The sequence below is a fragment of the Phalaenopsis equestris genome, unplaced genomic scaffold (assembly GCF_001263595.1).
Source record: "Phalaenopsis equestris unplaced genomic scaffold, ASM126359v1 Scaffold000134, whole genome shotgun sequence".
Taxonomy (NCBI): domain Eukaryota; kingdom Viridiplantae; phylum Streptophyta; class Magnoliopsida; order Asparagales; family Orchidaceae; genus Phalaenopsis; species Phalaenopsis equestris.
The window spans coordinates 1,863,497-1,887,865 of NW_018164576.1; the positions used below are offsets into that span (position 1 = coordinate 1,863,497).

Genomic DNA, 24,369 nt, shown 5'->3' on the forward strand with positions numbered 1-24,369 from the left:
TCATTTCAGTTCGGTCGTCCATTACCAACCGTTCGGGCGACACCTCTGCATGACCGGAAGTCACCTCAGCATGTATGTCATCTGTATATGTAGACGAAAGATGCGACATTTAAAATACATTTTTTTTTTCAATGAGACATAGGTCTCTTTGGAGCGGCTGCAATTTGTTGAATAATCTGCTGATAAAATATGTGCAGTGACAATGAGGAAAAGTCATACCACAACCAGAAAGCTGCCATGTATGGTGTGAAAACGTTATTTTCAGCATTTTAAAACCGAATAAACTTCAAAATATAGTTTGTCAAAAAGAAATTGATGCATTTTTAAAACACCATCGCACCAAATAAGCTGCCCCAAACGTGCCATATTCTCACCAATTAATGCTTAACGCGGCTTTCCCATTACTTCACGGTTGCCTGCTCGGCCCGAACAGCCCGATTCGGAATTCAACCGACAACTTCGGCCCCGCTTATTATATCGTCACATATAATTATTGACTTTCACGCCATTAATCACAAAGGATGGGCGTTCATTCTACGCCCGAACATGCTATATAGGAAGTATTATAACATGTACGACCTTTTGCTTTTAAATCTAATCAATCATAGTATTACCGAAGGATGCTTTTTAGGGTGTAGACTGTAACACATAATTATTCGCAATGTTAGGGTTATGAGCGATATATGTATCCAGCTTAGATTTTCAATCCAAATGAGCTAGCTGATTTGTATTTCATTCTTCTTCTGTAGTGTAGAGAACGGTGAAGCGATTTGTAGATCTGAAGGCCGCGCTCCTCCTTCGATTTGATCTTGTAGCTTCTCAGAAGTCGTAAGTTTCCCCGTTTTTTTGCTTTGATCTAAGTTCTGCTGGCAATTTTTTCCCCTATCGCGACTCGATTTTTGTTTTTCGTAACTTAGAACGAGTTTCTATCGACGGGATGTCGGAAAGTTCGTTTTTTTTAAGTTTTGAATCCTTTTAGATGTTGGCTGCGAGCGTTTTGATGGCGTGGCTGGATATGAGATTTAAGGTGGTAGAAGATGGATTGTTTGCTTGAAAGTGGGAGAGGGGGGTTTTATTTTCATGATGGTGTCATGGATTATTGAATTCTGATGGACCAATTTGTGATTAATGGTTGATGACCGTAAGATAAGTATAATTTAATTCGGAAGGGACCACATGACATGAATGCTATAACTCGTGAGATTCGAGGTTGGTGGATGGTGATCAATTAGATCCTCCTGTTGTGAGCTGGATCAGTGTTATTTAGGGCTTTTTGATGGTACCGTGTGGGGATTTGTATAAATTTTTATTTGTGGATGGGGCCGAGGAGTATCGCTACCATCTGCTTCCATTCTGCAACTATGAGATGCATTCTTCTTTTGATTGTTTATATTTTACGCTATGATCTGTTATGATTTCACCGTCTATAACTTTATTCAAAGCATTAACTGGAGATTTTCTTTGTTAAAATCATTATTGCAGCTGAAATGCGGAAATGATTTGGTCCATATGGCTTTGCTAATCTAGATGTTGCATTTTCACATGAAATTTTCTAATATTCTTCTTATTTATGTTTGCAAAATTAAAAATTTTCAAGCTTTTTTAGGAGACTGTAAAAGTGTAGTCAGCAAAATAGTTAATATGCTTGAGATTTGCTGAGTAATAATGCTGTCGGTTGATTTATGAAAATTTGTAGTACACCTATTATGTGTTTTTATTGGCACGTGGACATGGACATGATATAACTTGGATATGGGCTTATCTAATGTTGAAAGCATAAAATTCAGGTATATATTTGGCCCATTGTTATGTATTAAAAACATGAAAAGATGATATAGTATTTGGACAGATTAAATAATCATAAAATACTTTATCCAATTCATATTTCACATTGTTTTTTTTTTACAAATGAAAAAAAAATAATAAAAAAAATAAAAACAGGTAATCTAAACAAAGTAATCATTAAAATCATATTTTTAGTTGTCTTTCTCAAAACTAAAAGACTCTTATTAGCATTTGACTCCTCCAAAATTCTTGACGCTCCCATCGTTATTGGTTTACTTAACTATGACGTGTATTTGAAAATGCATGGCATGTGTCGAATACTGCATATTTTGATAGAATAAAGTGTCAAGGCATCTCAGCAATATAAAAAAGTGAATATTTTTTATTTCACATTTCATTTGATCTTCTTCCCTTTACTTTTTGTTGATGCACATCTAAATACTATTTATCGGTGCTCCTATTCATGCTGAATCATTGTACACTCTTTTAGGTGTCTCATGGCTATCAAACTCAATTCTACTGATAATAGGACGCGGAACTCTGTCTCCATAATCATTGTTGTTGGTCTTTGTTGCTTTTTTTACCTACTGGGTGCATGGCAAAGGAGCGGTTTTGGAAAGGGGGACAGCATTGCTGTCGAGATTACGAAACAAACAGATTGTACAACCACATCTAATCTCAGTTTTGAAACCCATCACGGTGGAGCGGGCATTTCTAATGAGCTTTCCAATTCTAAACCGACGACTTTTGAGCCTTGCGATGATAGCTACATAGATTATACTCCTTGCCAAGATCAAAGGCGGGCTATGACCTTTCCTAGAAACAACATGATCTACAGAGAGCGACATTGTCCTACCGACGAAGAGAAGAAGTATTGTTTAATTCCAGCTCCGAAAGGATACGTTGCTCCATTCCCGTGGCCAAAGAGTCGAGATTATGTTCCATATGCTAACGTTCCTTATAAAAGTTTGACAGTCGAGAAGGCCGTCCAGAATTGGGTTCAATATGAAGGCAATGTTTTTAGATTTCCTGGTGGGGGAACACAGTTTCCTCAGGGCGCTGATAAATACATTGATCACCTCGCTTCTGTTATCCCAATAGCTAATGGGACTGTTAGAACTGCATTGGACACTGGCTGTGGGGTAAGCCTGGGTTAAATTATAGATTGTTTTCATAATTACAAACGATTTTAGTGTTTCTACCTTCCTTTTAGATTCCTTTGAACTTTATAATTTCAAATTTTTTTGTTTGTTTATTTTGAATAATTATAGGTTGCAAGCTGGGGAGCTTATTTGTTGGAAAGGAATGTGCTGGCAATGTCTTTTGCGCCAAGGGATTCACATGAGGCGCAAGTGCAATTTGCACTGGAGAGAGGAGTGCCGGCAGTAATTGGCGTTCTTGGAAGCATAAAGCTACCCTACCCATCCAGAGCCTTTGATATGGCTCACTGTTCAAGATGCTTGATCCCATGGGGAGCAAATGGTGAGGCTTAATTGCGAAATTGTTGTTTTTATTGTGAAAAAGATGATTTTGTTGCATTTTTGCTGCATTTAAAATTCTTTGGAAGGCATTAAGGCAATTCATACAATATTCCACCTTGTTTCTTTGTTTTAATGAGTACATTTTTTTTTTTCTTTTTGCTTTCTTTAGATGGTATGTACATGATGGAGGTGGATCGGGTTCTCAGACCTGGCGGCTATTGGGTACTTTCTGGCCCACCCATCAACTGGAAGAATAATTACCAGGCTTGGCAAAGGACTAAGGAGGATCTTGAGCAAGAGCAAAAAAGAATTGAAGAGACTGCTGAACTTCTTTGCTGGGAGAAGTACGCTGAAATTGGAGATATTGCGATATGGAGGAAGAGAATGAATGCTGATTCTTGTCCTGGAAGGCAAGATGAACCACGCATCAAAATGTGTGAAATAGTGAATGATGCTGTCTGGTAATGACCCTTACTTTTCTGTATTCTAAATGTTATATATATTAGGTGGAAAAAGAATATTAATAAGCCATTTCATAACCTTTTACTTTTTTGCACCTTCACCTCCTCTATGGAGGCAGGTTCTTGCTAGTGTACCTTATACCATCGATGCTACAAAATTAGTTGGAGATTTCAATCCTATCAGTAGGACCATAACAATACCGTCCATCAAAACTCAAATTGTGCTTTTGATTGGGAGTTTATTAACTGGTTTCAATGTTTAGCAGCTGATGATTTCCAATAGTTGCTTTATTTAGTGCATCGTCTCTGGTTAAAAAAAAATAATTCATTTTACATGGACATTCAACTTTCTCCATTGCTGATATTCTTTTGTTCGTAACAATTGATAGAATTTATGAATTATATATTTTGGTGATGTAAGTTGCTAATTAACTTTGGAACTTGCTTCCATCAATAATATTAAATCAAGAAATTACATCATTAAAATTTGTTTTTTCCTAGAGGTCTTATGCATCTCATCTTTGCAGTACTCTGATGTTATTCATACATTAAATTATCAAGAAATGATGAAACATAAAAATGATTGGATTGATTACCATCCATCTCTCAATAGAACACCTTCAAAAAATGAGGGGACCATGCTGAAATAAGAACTCGGGATAGTCACACTTTGATGTTGGGACCCTCTAACAATAGATCTTTGGAAGTTGCATTATCTACAAATCATCGCCCAATGCTTGTCTTGAAACTTTATTTACACGACTCAATCTTCTAGAATTGTCTTAAAAATTAATTTGAATAGCATAAGGATTCTTTTTTACTTAATAAATTGAGTATTTTATGTTTTGCGCTATCAACATAGCAAGGTGCAACTAGGCAGAATAACATTAGTTGATGTGTGCTAATTTTTTCTTTCTTGTTTATTTAAAACTATTTATCTGTATTGTTCTCTTTGATAAGTTTTATTATATATTTTTTGATGTTGAGGCATTTCATTTTATAAGAAACTTACTCTTCAACTTTGCACCTCTCAATTCTATATAACTTTTTCACCTCCTCCAATAAGATCATCGACAAGTACCTAAAGTGGAATCTGCCATGATAATGGAGATGAGATTTGTTGATTTTGAAGAAATAATTGCCATCAATCCAAAAGCTGTAGCAGCAATGTCACGATACAAAACTCTGTGCTATTCACCTAACTAGGAGATGCAATCATCTTCATTATTTTTTATCACTCAATTTAAAATTTGCAATTTGGTCATCTAGAAGCACCTGTTATGGGAGATTTATAAAATTGATGTATTTTGTATTCCATCTACTATGTCATATTTTGCTGCGCATAGGTTCTTGAAGTGTTTGTTGTGTTGCATCGACAACCTTATCAATGTTAACTCACAAAGGAAGGAAAGAACTATCTATTGAAAGCATGGTTTTGAAAATTGGACCGGACCGGTCCAACTGGGAACCGGGCCTAGTTCCAATTTGGGTGGCAGTAAGAACAGGATTTGCAGCGAACTAGCGTAGAACTACTCAAACCACCGGTCCAACCGGAAACCTTGAAAACCTCTCTTGGTTTACGAGAACTGAACGGTTCCCTCGTCGACGACGCGATCGACTCACTGTCCATCGTTGACTTGAAATCGATTGCTCGGTTCTTCTAAATCTTCTTTCACTATGGGAAAGTTTTTCGAGGTCATTTATGAGACTTGCCGAGAAGAAAAAGAAAGGCATGAAGGAGAAGCCAATGGGATGAAAACAATCTGTGTGAGGGCTCTGCATGGGGAGTTTTCAATGGAGAGTAAAGGCGTTGGAGATAGGATCAATGAGGGTGAAAAATGGAGTTTTGAGAAAGAAGATGATTACACCGTAGGCAAAGAGTTCCTCAGAGCCACATGGCAAATTTGGGGATGGGAGGAAGAGCAGCCGACCATATCGTGGGATCTCATCCAACGTGGCAGATAGGAGCCATTAGGAACTTCAAGGAAACTAAGTTATAAGATGGTTGAGGTGTAGATAGGGAGGTAAGTTGAATTAGATTTTAGGTTCTTACAACATTTTATTTGTATTCATTATAATTTTTTTTACAAACTTAGTATGGTGTGATCTAATATTTCATATTTCAATTTTGTTTAAAATCAATTATTGTTAAAGTTTAAAATAATATTTCATAATTATTGTGGTGTTAGTTATTTAAGGGTCTGTTTGGGGTAGCTTTAGATTAAGCGAATTATCTTGATAATCTGATATTCTGCAGATTATTAGGATAAGCTGGCTTATTGTTTGGGGGAGTTTATTTAGAACATCTTATTGGCAGTTGTAGTTGGATAAATGACCATTTTGCCCCTATTTGGTGAAGTTGTTTGCAACAGAACTGTTTGGTGAAAATAATAGATAAAGCAGAAGCCGCAAGCTGTTACAGATCAGTTCAAAAAAAAAAACAAAATACATTGCTCACTACGAGTCAATTATCTCTCTCCCTAATGGTGCAAGGTCAATTAACTCATTTCAAAGCTCATGATATGACCTACATCAGCAAAATTAAGGACAAATCTCATCCATAATCCTCATCGAACCAAATTTTTTAGAGCAATATATGGAGTACCAGCAGTGGACTTCAGTTGTGAATGTAATATAGCATAATGAAAAAACATATTTTAATTTACCAAGTTAACGTAGCATAATGAAAAAACATATTTTAATTTACCAAGTTAACGAGCATCATCAAGTAGAAAAAATATTTTAAAAAATGAAAGAAACAATGTTTCTTTTTTGCAATTCATGAGAAATGATTCGCTACATGTTAAATGAAAGAATCAAACTTGTATAACTGATGATAAAGAATTAATGAAAAATAAGGAATCCAAAACTGATCCCACATAGCTGGAATGCATCTACTAAAGTTGATGATAATAATACTGTGAAAAAGGTGAATTGGTTGTCTCAAAAAATATTTACAGTGGACAGGAAAGGTTTGGGGACGATATTTTAATTCTTCTTCCTTCGGTTCAATTGCTGGAGGAATCGCAATCGGGAGAGATTGGGAGGAATCGCGATCGGGAATGGTTGGGAGAAATCGCGAGAGGAAGATCTGGAGGAAGCGCGGCCGGGAGAAGGATCGGGAACGAGATCAAGGGCTCCGAAGCGTGGCCGGGAGAAGGATCGGAGATGAGATCGGAGAGGAGACAGATAGGGGACGAGACGAGATCGAGGGCTTCGAAGCGCGACCGGGAGAAGGATCGGGGACGAGATCGGAGAGGAGAAAGATTGGGGATGAGATCGGCGAGGGAGATCTGGAAATGGCATAACAGAACTTTTTCCTAATCGCAAAAATCATACGCGGGACGCAGGTGGAGTCCGGCTTGCGAAGCCATTAAGGAATTCGCGATATCAAAACGCCGCAGTACAAAAAATTTCATCCCAATGTCATATTCAAACGGGACGGCGGCGTTTTGAAAACGCCGCCGCACCCTATAATCTGCCCCAAACAGGCACTAAATATTAATTTTTTATTTTATATTTTATAACATAATTTTTTAAATTATATCATTTATTTATTTTTTAAATAAATTTATAATTTATTACTTTTTCAGTTGAATTCACTGTTTAACCTTGGTTCAAGCTTTGAATCGTGAACCTTTCTTTTACCGGTTCAATGTCTAATCCGGTTCTCAGATTCTTCATTAAAAGGTCTATTGATGTTGGTCCATCATGTTGAAGTAGAATAGAGAGACCTTGCTTTGCTTGTCTTGGGCAGGGAAGGTGGCATTCAAATTCAAAAGCATTCAAATCCCCAACACATTGTAGATAAATATTTTGTTATACTAAAACATAGTTATAAAGATTGGCTCCTCTGAATTGAAGATGATTAAGGAGTGATCTAGATTGCCCAAATTGATATAATACTGTAATTTTTGCTATCCAAAGACAACAAAAGGAAGAAAAGCATGTGTTCCAAAAGTGTATAGGAAAGAGCTGCCATGAGTGAAGAGACTTCCATTTCCTGCAAGAAGCTTTAAGAGCCACCCTTTACTGGTTCAAACGAGAGGAGTATGAGAAAATGCGCCTCATTTATTTTGATCGCTGCTTAAAAGTAGAGAAATCACCACACAACCAAAGCAAAAGAAGTGATGCACCCAAGGTTTGACTGTTGACATTTGGTAGAGCGAATAGGAGCATAAAAGGGAGTTATAATTTTGGAGGCTTCTGAAGATGATGCTGGCAAAGCTATATGATCTAAAGAGATTGTCAAAATTTAAATTTTTGAATGAAGTTTCTAACATCACATATAAACTTTTTAAAAGATTAATTGCTAAAAGTAACAAAGTGGTATGGCTAGAACATTGGAAAACCAGCCTTTCCCTTTCCCTACCTATAGTTTTTCCTAAAATGGGTTTGGACATTAGATTGGAACGAATCAAATGATCATGTGTTGATAATTCTGTATTATACGATTTCTTGATGGAAATTGTTGATGATGATGATTATCAGATCACATTGTTTAGATCAAAGAATAAATACATTGTCAGGACTGACAAAAACAAATCATTTAATGAAATGCTTGTTGGTTAAATTCTTAATGCAGAAATGTTGGGCAGTTGCATTGAAGTTTAGATTATAACATGATAATGATGCGTTTGAGTTTTAATATTTTTTTAAATTCAAATTATAGATCAAGATAAATTCAGCTATGCTATTATTATTATTATTATTATTATTTGAAGTTTTCTACTATCTAGTTGGTTATTTATAAACAGGATTCCTGCTTTGGTCAAATTTGTTTAGTACTTAGTTTTATTTGTTTGTGGAGTCAATTTAAAGTGGACATGGTCAGTTTTTAGAATAATCCATGCAATAACAGAAGTCTATAAACTGTTCCTAATCCACCAATTAAAAGTGTTACGCGTCTCCCCAAAACTACTTAACGATTGACCCTGCTGCTGTCCAGAGAATGGCGACTATCATTTGTTTGTCACTGCCGCCGCCTGCGGGCACTGTAATCCTAAACAAAGAAATAATATTTGAAAATGAGTCCTCTTCTAATCTAGTTGACCAATTGACTAATCTAGTTGACCAATTGTCTAAATTAGTAGAATAAATGCTAATTTATGGAATTGATGAAACTACAATCCATTTCTCTCACAATGTATCCCAGTGATTTTTACGTGCAATTTTCCTCTTTTTTGTTCGTCCCCACACAAAGAAATGCTCCCTGAACAAATGCCGATGATATAGAAGGAGATGATAAGAATATGAAGAAAAGGACGTCACTTTTATAAATGAAGGGTGAACTAGGCTTTTTAAAGTGGAAGTCAATGTGAAAGTTCTCATTTATGCTGAGGTAGTTGATATAGAGATCTTAACACGCACTTATGCATGCACAGAGAAGTATATAAGCAAATTAAAAGAGAGGAAAGATAAGACGGATTTATGAGAAAAATTATATACTGGCAAATATTTTATGCTCATTCATGATGTAGTGAAACATCTATCTTTCTGTGCGGTTGTGGATAGAAGCAAAAGCCATGTCATCAAATCATATAATTTTTATAACCTTCATTTTTTCAAGTGTTAGTATACAGATTTATCTATGCGTCGTGTCATCATTCTTGCCAATTTTCTCTTGTTCTTACTTTTAAATAAGCTCTTAAAAAGCTTGCACTTTTTTGCAATATAATTTAATTAGCAAGCACTTCAACCAGTATTCATCATCCTGATTCCAGGTATAAGGAAATGGAAGCATGTGTTTCTTCTTATCCTGAAGTGAATAATGCTGATGAGGTTGCTGGAGGAGAATTGAAACCATTCCCAGAAAGGTTATATGCTGTGCCTCCCAGAATATCTAGTGGTTCTGTAACTGGTTTCTCGGTCGAATCATACGAGGATGATAACAAAACTTGGAAGAAGCATGTCTCTTTTTACAAGAAAATCAATAAGTTACTCGATACAGGAAGGTACCGCAATGTCATGGACATGAATGCAGAACTGGGTAGTTTTGCTGCAGCTATTGAATCTCCCAAACTATGGGTTATGAATGTTGTGCCTACAATTGCTGATATATCTACTCTTGGTGTTATATATGAACGGGGATTGATAGGCATTTATCATGATTGGTATGCAATCTTATTATTGATGATCAACCTGTTTTGTAATTAAATCTGTTGAAAAGAAGGAACCTTTCATTGTTTTATTTTTTGTTTCATTTTTGTATTCTTGACTGCACCTCCAACGTTGAATGGCTTTTTCAAATTTCTTTCTTGATCCAGGTGTGAAGCTTTCTCTACATACCCAAGGACATATGATTTGATTCATGCGTATGGTGTTTTCAGTCTTTACAAGGACAAGTAAGTGGATATGGCATTGTTGTTTTGATTTATTGTTCATTTTCTCTGTTCACAATCATATTCTATTGAATTTTGAATAGACACACGTGCGAGTGCATGCTAATTTGTGTGTGGTAGGCCATAAATGATTATTATGTAATCTCTTGCAGGCTTTCCACATTCTACTATTTGTTTTTATAGTATCTTCCTTAGACATAACTAAGCATTAGGGCGAATAGCTTATGTTGGCTCATTAATTAACTCGTGTTCAAATCATTTGTTAAGTAAGCGAGTCAAACACGAACAATTTTTTTAAGCTCGAATTATAAACGAACAGAACACAAGCAGTTCTTTGTTCGATTGTGTTCAACTCATTTTACTGGAAATAATACATATTTAAATCAACACAAGTCTTGTGGTCATGTGGTTTGTCTTTTATTGCATAGAAATGGTGCAATTGAAATCTAATACTTTACATCTATTTTTTCTAACGCAAATAACTCTCGTTGGCTCATTAATTAGCTTGTGTTTGAATCATTTGTTAAGTAAGCGAGTCAAACATGAATAATTTTTTTAAGCTCAAATTATAAATGAGTAGAACACAAACAATTCTTTGTTTGATCGTGTTCAACTCTTTTTACCTCAAAATAAAGAAATATACATATTTAAATCAGCAAAACTCGTGTGGTCATGTAGTTTTGTGCCTTTTATTACATAAAAATGTTGCAGTTCAAATATAATATATTTTACGTCTATTTTTTTAATTAATTTAATCGAGCCAATTTCAAGCCGAATATGAAGAATATGTAAATCAAACCGAACACGAACACACTCTTCACGAGCCATTTCAAACACAAGTCAATTTCAAACATAATTAATTTTGAACGAGCCAAACATGAGCCAAGCCTGTGCTCGCTCAAGCTCCACTCATTTGCAGCCCTACTAAGCATACAATTGTACGTGGATATAATTTGCAATGTTCCTCATGATTTTAAATGACAAATGACCTCATTTTTTAAATGATTGCAAAGCTTGAAATCTTATTTTACAAAATAATATATATAAGATTAAGAAGGTTGAATTAGCTATTTATAACATTTGATTCTAATATTTGTAAAACTAGAATTGATAGATTGAGAAATGATTATACTAAAGGTTTGGTCAGAATAACATTTGTTGATGATATAAAAGTGCAGACTAGATTTAGACCGCTTGGACATGTACATAGAAGGAGAGAAAATGCACTCATAACTATTTTGACCAAGTATTCAGGAATTATGATTGAAAATGAGTATATAATATTTCATTGATAGACATTGTGATAAAGATTTCCGCAGAACAAGTCCAGTAGTTTGGATAAAACTGATAGTCATGATGTTGAGTATAATATTTCAAGTATTTTAAATGATGAACTTTGGGCTCTAAAAGAGCCGAGCCTGCTCGAGCTTGACTCGTTAACGAACTCACAAGCCGAGCTTATCGATCCACAAGCTCAAGCTCGACCTTAAACTTGAACTCGTTTACTAAACGAGCTCGAGCTCCAGCTCCGGCTCGCCCGGGCTTGATTAGCCTAATGTTAGTAATTTCGATGCATTTTTTGATGAGCTGCCGCTGCATCCACCCCTCCTCCAATCACCAATACCTTCTCCGGTGAGCTCCCGTAAAAATTGAATTTTTAGTTTGAGCTGGCAAGCCCGGTACTAACACTACGAGCTGAGCTCAACTCGAGCTAACAATTTGACAAACGAGCCAAGCTTAGTTTGGCATGTCTCAAATTCAATTTGTCTCAACTCATATACACCACTGGTGAACTTCTGTCGGCACATGTAAGAATAGAATATCACATAATTGAAAAGATTTATAAAATTTTATTCTTCGAATGTTTTTAATCAATCCATATGCTGAGGAATGATGAAGCCATTAAGAACTATTGAGTATATTGAACTTAAAATTCTCATAGAAGGTGTGATAAAAATATGATAGATAAGAGCAAAAAATAATTATATTAGAAAATAGAATTGAAGTCAAAGCAGCACTAAAAATTTTGTCAAACTGGAGTTGATTATAAGATATTTAGATCTAAATTGAAACGTTTGACAAGGAAGGACCTATTAAATGAACGCCCAACAACTGTAGTGAGGCTAATGGTGAGCAGGTACTGTTGTAAAATTATATTTTGTTGCTGTAAATATGTTTTTCTTAATCTTTTGCTGTTTCTGCTCCGACTATCGAAAGTAGGGGCATTTACATACATACCACCCCGTTCCTATATTTTCACATAAACTCTGCTTTTTTATATTTAAACCAACCAATTTTTTTCATATCACATAAAAAATACTACTTTTTTTAACTTTGAAAAAGTGAAATACACCTTTCATGCTTAGGAAATGTAATGTATATATGTAAACATTGAATTGTAGTTGTTAAATATGTAAAAGGTAATTATGTAAATATTGCATAAGCTTTCACCATAATCTGAATGAAGAGTATGGCTGTATTTAACAAATAGGTGCAAAATGGAAGATATTCTTCTGGAGATGGATCGAATCCTTAGGCCTGAAGGTGCAGTTATATTTCGAGATGAGGTTGATGTATTGATAAAGGTGAAGAAGACGATCGGTGGCATGAGATGGAGTGCCAAGCTATCCGATCATGAGGACGGCCCTCTAGTACCCGAGAAAATACTGGTTGCGGTGAAGCAGTATTGGGTGGCCGGAGGGAAGAACAAGACGGCTGAAACATGAGAATAGTGAACCTGTGGAGAACAACTTGTGTGTTAATTCTCCTGCTGGATTCGAAAAAACTGGAATCTGAAGGAGCTTAATAGGCCGCCATGATTGCCATGTTGGTGCAGGGGCTTGAGGTCTGGAGTGACTGAGTAAGAGAATTGTTTGGGTGAGAATTAAGTTATTTTAGCCGATTTTGTTTATGGTAAGCATTAGGAATCATATTCGGGAAATTGCTCTTCTTCCTTTTAATTGTATGTTGTTTTTTTTGATGCAATATAATTGTGTTGCTCTGATAATATTCTTCCATTCAAACTGCTGTATTCAGATTACTGTTTCTTTACTGATTTTTAGTTTTTATTCATTATTTTGCATTAATAATTCAGAGGAACCAAATCATCATTTTGAGGCATTTACAGACGCAACCTAATTCTTATGTATTTACATGACTAACGCTTAAATTTTATTTTTTATATTTATATCAACCTGACCTTAATTGATCCCAAAATTCTCTGACACATCATTCTGAGATTATTCGATTCCAGGAGCATCGATTCTACATCTTCCATCACAGTCTAAGGTCCTCAAGCAGAAGCTTTGACTAACAAGTACGGATATGTCAAAAATCTTTGGTAGATTTTCTTTTATCTCTTCCATAATTGGTTACAGTGGTCAAGCAAAAACTTTGACAAACAACCTAAGATTGGTCGACCATCCTCGGTGGATGTCATATGACTTTATCCCTTATTGGTTAAGGCCGTCGAGCATCTCCAGCTATACAACCCAAGATATGTCTTATATTCTTAATGGATTCTCATTTTAACTATGCTCTACAGTCATCAAACAAACATGTTTTGACTAACAGCCTGATAAAAGTTGAACATTCGTAGTGGCAGACAAGGTCTCCAACAATGCTCTTGGAAGTTGAGCTCAAGAGTCAAAACTTGATGGGAAAATACGGTACCCTTGGAAGTCGAGCCTAAGAGTCAGGACTCAATGAAAAGCTATCATGCTTGACACCCTTAGAAGTCGAGCCCAAGAGGCAATGCTCAATTGGAAGCTGTCATGCCCCTTGAAGTCAAGCCTAAGAGGCAAAACTTGATGGGATAATATGGTATCTCTGGAAGTCAAGCCCGAGAGGCATGACTCGATGGAAGCTACCATTCCCCTGGAACGTGAGCCCAAGAGGCAAGTCTAATTGGGAAGCAAAGTCTTCACTAGAAAAACTCCAATAGAGGAGGTGGTTGATAGGGTCTCCAATTAAAAGCTTCAGAAAGCTACAAGCCTCAAAAGACACAAGTACATCAAAGACTTCAGAAGATTCAAGCCTCATGATGCACAGGTACATCAAAGACCTCAGAAGGCCACATGCCTCAAAAGAACAGAGACATCAAAGACCTCTGAAAGCTACATCCCTCAGGAGACACATACAGGCTATGAGTATCAAAAGGCACCGACGCATTTCTGGCATCTAGAATGCATAAAGATCAGAAGGCACAAGCCTCAGAAGATACACGCTTAAAATGATACAAATCTCCGAAGGCACTGGTCTAAAAATGTATGTGATTCTTTTTTATGTAAAGTGCGCGTACAAACTTTAATTATAATATTTTGCATGATTGAGAAACCACAACATCCCAGATGAGGGTAAATCACGGCTCAGAAGCAATATAAAAAATTTTACCGCATCAAGCAGAACATACAGATGGTCGCATCATCAATCAATGATTACACCAGTATGATTCATACAATAAAGCATAAATAAAAATGCAAGAAAAAAGCAAAAATAAAGACATAAGTCTACATCAATTTTCCTTTTGTTATCAGGAGTACGCTCTCCGGAACTGCCTTCGGGCTGGGAGCGGGTTAGTTGTCTTTTAGATAAAAGTTGTCTTTTCATGATCACAGTTTTCTATTCACCTCTTCAAGGATTAACATCCTGTCTTGAAAATCTTGCAATATCTCTATGCGTTGATCTACGTTAGCTCGTGTCTCCCTCAAATCTTCTCGAGCATCCATCAATTCCCTATGTTGCTGGGAGAGAAAAACCGCCATCGAAGATGGGTCATCTTGAGAGTTTGCTAGTTGGTGTCCCAATGACAATATATCTATTGCAGGCGAGCTATTCACCCTCTTGTACTCGCCAAGGATGTGGTTTATCTCTAAAATCTTGATCTTCAATTCCCTCGAAGTAAGGGTCAGCTCGTCGTCAAATGATGTCAGCATCGTCTCCTTAGAGTTTTGGTACTTCTCTCTAAGTTTGCGCAGGTTGTAGTTCTCCGGGCATCGACATCTCAACAATTCGAGAGAAGACCGCGAAAGAAAATCCAGGAGGTCTTGCGAGACAAGGTCGAGGACAACTTTTATGACAGCTTTCTCCTGCTCTCCATGAGAGAATCCGCAAAAGAAAATTCCAGAGGTCCTGAGTGACAAGGTCAGAGATAACTTTCGAGATAGTTTTCTCTTGCTTCTTCGTGAGAGAAGACCGCGAAAGAAATCATGGAGGGTTTGCGAGAGCAAAATCTGGGATAACTTTCACAGCATCATTTTTCTTCTTCACCTTCCGTTAACCCTCTCTCCCTCTCTTAAAACTACACCCGCCACTAACCCTCTTTTGGTCCTTCTCCTCCCCACTCCTGACCTGATTTTCTTTTCTAACTCTTAGGCACTATTTTGTAGGCTCAAACTCAAAGTGAACTCCTAGCATTAAAAACAATTATTTTTTTTAACAGAAAAAATTGAAATCTTTTCATACTATCACCTCTTAACGTTTAATCTTCCATCTTCCGACCTCTGACGTTCCAACTTCTGTCTCAAATTCCCGAAATTTACCCATCCATTCAATTTCCTGCTTTTTCGGCTCCCCCATAACTTCGCCATTCCACATTCAACGGCCCGTCTTCCCAATTCGGCCGATCTTCCAAATTCTGTCGTCCGTTACATCGTAAGAATTAAGTCGTTTAAGTGTAAAAATTGTTATTTTCCTCAGCTTGACACGCCTTCACAAATGCTATTCCCTAAACCCTATATGACATATCATGAAAGAAAAAAAGTGTTTTCATATTCTTGTATTTTTAGATGAAGAAATTGATATTGCCCAAAAATAGGGAGGTGACTGATACGCTATTAATAAATTTTCATTATCCAATATGAATCTTGAGGCATGACACGGATGTCGAGGTAAATTTTAGGGTAAGAAATGTTCAAACTTTGATAAAGAGTTATCCAAAACTCCGATTCAGCAAACTTACAGTCTGGTTGATCAGCTTAATGAAGCGGACCCAATGGTATCAAAATTGGTTTAATCCAAACCAAATTAAGCCCCAATCAAGATGATTAACATGTTTGAAAGTTTTTAAGACATAACTGAATCGTCAAATGGATGTGGAACCTGACGAGCTTATAGTCAAATCGGGCATCTCAGTGGGGCGAATCAAACCAACCCAAGATCACTCAATTCTGACATTATTAAGGCAATCAAATGTTCATCAGAAGTTTTCTAATCAAAGAAAGCTATTTGGACTGTTCGATCAAAATGGTTCATATTCTTGCATTAATTGCACATTGAATTCTATAAAAAGAGTCATACCCCTCTCTTGAAAAGGGGGAGAGAACTTGAGGCCCGAGGAGGAGCTTGCAACTTTGAAAATGAGCTGAAGTTCATCATCACTCCTGCCACTGTCGACCACTGTCACCATCGTTCGCCATCCATTGTTTGTGTCATGTTCCTTCGTGCATCAACGTTGTAACTCGTGAGAATTTGTAACCCTTTCCTGCTTGTGGGGTAAAGAGTTGTACTTGTATTCTTCAGTTTATAGCGGATCTCTTTAATTGGACCAGCCTCTGTGGTTTTTTCCCTATACAGGGTTTTCCACGTAAAAATTTTTGGCGTGACTACTAGTTATTTTTTCTCTTCTGAGTGTGTGTTAAATTTTCCTACCACCCTAAGATGATAATACATTATTCTACTGCAGTGAATTTTCTAGCACGCATCAATCATTAATTGTTTATGACCTCGCTTATGACACACTTTAATTTAATAATATATCTAGCATGAGTTTCTATAATAATAAAAAAGGTGTTTTAATTAAACATCTTAAAATTGGAAGCATATTTTTTAAAATTAATACAATGTTTGTTTTTTTTTAATTTATTTATTACTATTACTATTATTATTATTGGAACCCGTCACTTTGTGGTCTTTTTCATTTTGATTCCAAGAAAGGGTGTAAATGAGTTGAGTTGGCTTGAGCTCGACAAGCACATGAGCCAAACTTAGCAATCCACAAGCTCAAGCTCAAGCTCATACTAGCTCGTCTTGTTGGCTAGCGAGCCGACCTGATTAGCCTACCATTAATCATTTTGATGCATTTATCACCCATACTTTCTCTGGTAAGCTCCTATGAAAATTGAATTTTTAGTTCGAGCTCGTTGCTATCACTATGAGCCAAGTTCGAGCTTGCCATTCAAGCTCAATTCGAGCTCGAGCTCGAGCTCAAAATTTGACAGACGAGTTGAGCTCGAATTTAGCATGGCTCGAGCTCCACTCGACTCGTTTACATCCTAATTCCAACAAATATTGAGGCATTCAAGTATAATAGTTGAGTATTATTTCATGTATCATCATCCGACGCAAATATCGATGTAATTTTTTGAACAAAAAACATTTATACTTCAATTAAAGGTTATCGGGAATTCTGATTTCAGCAAACTTATAGTCAAACTGACCAGCTCAATGAGAGATCTAATGATATCAAAGTCATTCTAATCCAAGTCAAATCAAGCCCTGATTAAGTCATTAAACCATTCGTGGAAGATTTTCAGACACATTTGGAAGGTCAATTTGTTGTCGAATCTTACAAGTTTGTAGTCAAATCAAGCGTCTCGACAAGACGAATCCAACAAGCCCAAGATTTTTCAATTCTAACATTGTTAAGGCAGTCAAATGTCCATTAAAAATTGTTTGACCGGAGGAAGTTCTCCGGACCGTCCGATCAAAATGATTCATATTCATGCATTAATGACACCTATAACATATTATAAATAAAGCCTCACACCTCACATGAGGGGGGAGACTTGAAGCTTCAGAGAGAACTGGAAGCTCTGAGAAGAAGCTGAAGTTCAGCACCATCGTGACCGTCGTCGACACCTATCGATCTTCGTAAGCCACTGTCGATTTTTCACTGTCGATCACCGTCAATCATCGTCGATCACCACCAACCAGACGTCGTCATTCATCGTTGTGGGACGTAAGCTCATCACTACGGTCTATGTGTCAACAACGATCTACGTGGTTCATAGCTCGTGCAGCTCCTGTCTCCGGCCACCACGACTTACGGACGTCATTCTTACTCGCCCCTACAACCTACGTGGTTCACAGCTTATGCAGCTCCTGACTCTAGCCTTCGCGGCCTACAGACGTCATTCATACTCGCTCATACGACCTTCCTGATTCACAGCTCGTGCAGCTCCCGAGTCTGACCCCCGCGGCCTACGAACTTCATTCATACTCGCCCAAACAACCTACGTGGTCATCAGCTCATGTAACTCTTGACTCCGGCCCTTGCGGCCTATATATATCATTCATAATCGCCCCTACGACCTATGTGGTTTACAACTCGTGCAGCTCCCGACTCCTGGCTCGGCGGTCTACGGACGTCATTCATACCTGTCACTACGGCCTATGTGGTTCACAGCTCCCATAGCTGCTTACTACTGTTTCTTTGACCAATCAACGCTTCTGGAGCAACCATCTACAGCACTCACGACAGACTACTACCTCCACAATAATCAACAAAGATCATTGCAATCTGCTGTCACCAATAACTGCAGCCAAATTATAGTTATACAGCTTTGTAATTTCATCTTCCATAATTTAGGAAAAAGATGAACATGTGCATTCATCGTTCATATTACATTATTTCATTTGGGCTAGACCCCGTGGTTTTCCCCCTTTTAAGAGTTTTCCACGTAAAAAGTCGAGGTGTCTCATTTTGCTTACTTCTCTTTTTTATCTGTGTGTGTTGAATTCTCATGGAACGCTAGGACTATAATTTATTACTCTGTCATCACAAATTTTTTGGCACGCATCAAATAGCGTACATAGTGCACATAAGCGAGTTCCAAAAATTAGATAATAAATAGGTTGTGGAATTTTTTTTTTTTTTTTATGCAGACCGTAGGCTTAATAAATTCAATCTAGTTGTTAGGTCAAATTCTATCATTAATTTTTATCTATTTTAAAGCAGGCTTTTGTCAACGGTTGGGAATCCCCGGAATCGACTAATTTCTGCCAAGTGGAGTTTACTTGTGCCGGTCAACGCAAATAATTACTGCGGTCATCCGTTGACCAAAGTTTCATTTATTATTAATTAGTTGTCTTTTTCTTACATAATTTTCATAGTTTCATATTGTTATTTTAATTCGATTTGATTATTTTAGATATAAAAAAAATTAAATATTCGAATTAGACGAGTATGAATGCCACCCGTTGGGGGGTAAGATAGGGGGCTGTATGGATTCAAATCTTTTTATTTATTTATTTATTTATTTTTATTGGTTTGAAATCAAATTTGGACATTTTAACATGTAAAATAAAATAAATAAATAATATTCAAAATTTTATATCTATAATATTGAGTCTAGACATCTCCTGCTTTGACTAATTTAGTTTGCCACATTTGTTTTGACTTGGTTTCTTTCTCTATTTTTTTTCCATTAGAATAATTTTCTTTGGTTTGGTAGGTTGATAATCTTAATAAATGAACCTAATTTATCATGCGAGTAAAGTGGCAAGATAGTCCCTGACTATTTACGTGAGGTCATTTTAGTCTTAGAGTTTATAGACGTATCAAAAAAAATTCTTACTATTTTAAAATTGAGTTATAATTGTTTTTTATTGGGACCATTTCATCCCCAATTTAAAGATACTGAGAACTATTTTGACACTTTTATAAACTTTGAGACTAAAACGGTCCCATATAAATAATCAGAGACTATTTTTATATTTTATTAGTTATCACTGAGAAAATTGTCAAAATACTCTCAATTATTTACACGAGGCATTTTTATTCCAGAGTTTATTGAAATATCAAATTAGTATCCTATTTTTTTTAAAAAAGAACTCTAAGAGTCGTCAATGGGTATTATTCCAACCTCAATTTAAAGAGTATGAGGATTATTTTGACACTTCTATAACTCTATGACTAAAAACGGCCTCATATAAACAGCCGAAGACTATTTTGACACTTCTCTCTTTATCTTTTTTATTTTGTCAGCTAACCATTTACGTGTTCTTCTAATGTGAACATGCGGTCAACAAACGAGAATTTTTTTCTTATTTCATTTTAATCAAGTGGATGATTATGATTAAAGAGCAAATTAAAGAGTCTATTAAGAAAATTCAACTATTTAATGAAGTTTGAGCAAGAACGACTTCATTGGAATGCAAATTATTTAAGATTTAACATTTTCGGCAACTTAATATTTTGTTGGTTATGATTAGTTGTAGGTGGTTCAAATGATCAAATCATTTCTAATTTTGATTCTTAATTACAATAATTTAGTTAATCTTAACTTGATAATCAAACATAAACGCATAATTATGTTTTTAATTAAGAGGTTCAAATTTTTTGAATTAGTGTACACTCCACGGGATCTATCTTAATTATTTTGTTTAACAAGTTATAGAAGAAATCATTATCCAAGTGTGGCTGCATTCATTGCAAATTTAATTGAACAAACCCTAATGAACAGTTCTCTTTCATTCTAGAAGCAAAATAACCACTCCATTTGAAGTTTAAAAGTCTAGCAAGAATGAATTCTATAAGTTGTTTTTTTTCAAATTTCATCAAAATTATTTTCTATAATGCATGAAAAAAACACTAAAATCGATGGCAAAACCGACGGGCTACTTTTGCATCGTAAAAAAATGTTAGATTTTCTGACTGTGTAGCGACGATTTATGATATGAGTTATTTGTGATGATTTAACAACAAGAAATGTTGTCGATTATTAAGAATAAATTTTTTTCCGACAATTCTAATCATTACTAATGCATTAAGCTAGGGCTATCAAAAAAACTCATTGTTTGCGAACGGCTCTTGTTCTGCTCATTCGTTAAGTAATCGAGTCGAACACAAATAATTTTTTTAAGCTCGAATTATGAACGAGCTGAACACAAGCAGTTCTTTGTTTGCTTGTGTTAACTGCTTGTGTTCGGCTCATTTTAGATCAAAATAAAAAAAAATTCATATAATTATTTATATAATAATATATCATATATACTTATAACTAAGTTTAAATCATAACAGCTCGTATGATAATGTGGTTATGCGTATTCTTTTGCATAGATTTGGTCTAGGTCATTTACTTTTTTATTTTAAAATATTTTCCAAAAATGTGTTTATGGTTTAGGGTTTAGTAATTAAGACCAAATATTTCTTTCTATTTTTGTTGGATTTCATCAGAGATCAGCTTTAAACCCATACATTTTTGCTTTAGTTATGGATTCTCTTACTAGACATGTACAGGAGGATTTAAATTGGCGTCTGATTTTCACCTGTGATATCCTTCTTATGGATAAGACTAGGGAAAGTTTAGGAATGAAAATGAAAAATTATGGGTTGGGGTTTTATCACGACCTTTGATATTTGAGCGAGAATTTGAAAAATGGAAGAAAGAGGGTGCTTGATTTGTAAATAGCAATGTTTTGGATGCCCCATATGTAATCACCCCAAAACTTAAATTTTGGGCGTCGACGTTGGAGTCTAAAAGCCTTCGTTTGAGTAGATATAGAATTAAATACATAAAATGTAATTTTAGTAGTAGTATATCTAGTGGCAGAGTTGCAACTATAGGTGATCAAATCATTAAAAGGTGAAAATGTATTAGATTTATCGGGTCTCCCGTTCAAAGTTTAGTAGATTTCGATTTGGTTAGTTGAAGTGGAGGAATGCATCGGGCCAATTGTGTTATATAAAATAGTGCTTGGATAAAATAGAAAATTTTATAAGATGGTGGTGAGACTTGCAATGTTCTATGGCGCAGAGCGTTGGCCTTTAGATTAAGGGGTTGTACGATTGAAGGCGGGATTTAGTTTGAATGAGTTTTTATAACTCCAAAAAATCTAGCATTATCAAGTCTTGAGGTATGTGCCAAATCCAAAATAAGATTTAGTTCGAAAAATGATAGTCATTCGGATATTGATTCTAAGTTTGACTCGCACATGAAACTCGAGTTAAAAGAAACACGCTGAGGTACCAGCCAAAATTTTAGATCAAATTTATTTGGAACTCACATTATCTCGGCTCGAAGTCAGATCGTTTAACATCTTAGTAATGTTAGTTCTGTTGATGATCATTAAATGATCGAATATTAACTCATAATTGATTAAGACGTCTCTCTCTGAGAGTGTATGCCAATATAGCTACATCAGCTCTCTCACAGATAAATTTGTTTCATATTTTCTCTCCAAGTAAAAACACAATAACAAATCCCATAAGGATTGATGATTTTACATTTGTAAAGAAAATGTGAAAAAAATATGTTCGTGAATGAGTTGATGTAACTATGATGACAAATAATATTAGAGATAAAATATTGATAAATGTTTGTTGATTATCGATCTTCGACAGCCCTAACAGCCTCAGTAGGTTATTAACGTTCTAATTTCGAGCATAACTATTGTCGGCTCTAAAGAAATCTGAATCAAAATTAAATTAGTCAATTTTTTAGCGGTAATTGTTGTTTAGTATTAAGAAAAAATAATTCTGATTGTTTATTAAACTTCATTATATCTCTTCCTGATGTTGTCTGCAGCTGTAGCTACTTCAACCCTATCACGAGCATATTTGTCTCGTATTTTGTTTCCAACTGTAAAGCCAATTATAGAACTAAACATTCTTGTAGCCGCAGCCCCTTACGCAATTGATTGCACACCTAGAATTATCTTTTTAGATGGGAATATTTTATATAATGTAAGATTTTTCACTGCATCTTCCAGTGCGAAGTCTGATTTCCAAAGTCATAATAGAAATTCACTTTGAAATGTAATTTGTCAGTTCCAAGATGGAAATTCACATCAAAATTTAAATTTCATTGCCACAATTCCCATTTTGGCAATGCAATTTAGATTTTGAAGTAAATTTTTATTTTGGAACTGTCAACTTAGATTTCAACGTGAATTTTCATTCAAACCGTGAAAATTTGACACATCTGTTGGGTTGCTGCTTTCACGACATACCCACCTTTTCAGGTTACTGTCTCATTGGCACACCCTTTCTTCGGGTTGCTGCCTTCACGACACGCCAACCCTTTCAAGTCACTGCCCACCTTTTCAAGTAATTGCATTATTTGCATGTCTCAAAGAGAAGTCCCCGTGCTTCTCCAACCCGACTGACTTAGCATAGATTTCTACTTAGGTGGTTGTCTGGTATGCTCAGGTCGTTAGAAGGCTCCCCGGCCCATACATGGTGCAAGTCCTTCTGTTGAGAGTGTTTTTCAGCTTTGTAGTTGAATCTCCCTTTCTCCTCTTTTCCGATGGCATCTTTGCCATTTTAGCAGGTATAATCCTTTCTTTTGGAGCTCCACCAAATCGTTATAGGATAGAGTTTTATTCCTCTGACCTTAGGGCTACCAAGGTTCCCTGTAGATGATTCTATTCACATATTGCTGACCGGGATCTCTAAAAGTGTTGGGTCGACTACCTTCTAGGTACACTTAGGGTCTTAGTGACTTGGGATGACAGGTCTGTGATATACTGTTCGGACTATCTCTTTCTTCTAGGGACTGCTCCTCCCTTCTTATGACTACCCCTATTGAGTCTTGTCAATCTTATTGTCTTCGTTGGTATCATTTTGAAAGTCTGATTGTCGATGAGCTGTCGCCCGTTTGGGATATGATGATTTATCATCTACCCTTATGACCCATATGTGCTTTGACATATCGGGATTCCCCGTTAAGATGATTCGGTTATTTGGCAGACTTCGTATGTGGATGAGTTTTTTACTCATGTAGGGACCGCAAGAGACCCACTCTCCGCCTCATGACTCAACGAGTGCTTTAAAAACATCAGAGCATCCCCCTGTTAGACAACTATATTTTGATAGTCTTGTGTTAGTCGACACTACTAATGTAAGCAAAACTCCTGTAGATAAATAGTAACTAATCAAGTGAGATACATCCTCTGGGAACACTCTAAACCCCATAACAGACAAACATGTCTGAATCTCTGGTTGTGGATACTCTACATATCTATTCTTTCATGAATATTGATCTTAGGTTCTTCCACCCGATCTTGTTTGTCAACTTTATCTTTGGTTTATCGCACGTAGGCTTTCTATATTCTTTATCTTGTTTGTCAACTTTATTGTATGTCCATCTTTTTTAATTTTTCTCTTTACCTGATCGTTCATATGATCTGAAAGATAAACTTATTCAGAAAATGGAAGTATACGACGATAGATAAATTAACGTGTCTTTTAAAAAAATAGAAAGAAAAAAATAATGAAAAAAGATATTATAATTAATAATGCATATAAAAAATTTTGTGATTTATAACTATCAAATTATATATATATATATGCGCAGAGCG

The 24,369-nt window shown here is 35.9% G+C and overlaps 1 protein-coding gene across 1 annotated transcript; it reads left to right on the forward strand.

Moving 5' to 3' along the window:
* The first annotated feature begins 670 nt into the window (after positions 1-670).
* LOC110021348 (probable methyltransferase PMT2) lies at positions 671-13,091 on the forward strand. Its single transcript, XM_020719806.1, has 7 exons — positions 671-828; positions 2,276-2,927; positions 3,057-3,267; positions 3,436-3,727; positions 9,451-9,840; positions 9,994-10,071; positions 12,560-13,091. Exons 2-7 carry the CDS (start codon positions 2,283-2,285, stop codon positions 12,792-12,794), a joined length of 1,851 nt encoding a protein of 616 aa, XP_020575465.1. The 5' UTR covers positions 671-828; positions 2,276-2,282; the 3' UTR covers positions 12,795-13,091.
* The last annotated feature ends 11,278 nt before the right edge of the window (positions 13,092-24,369 follow it).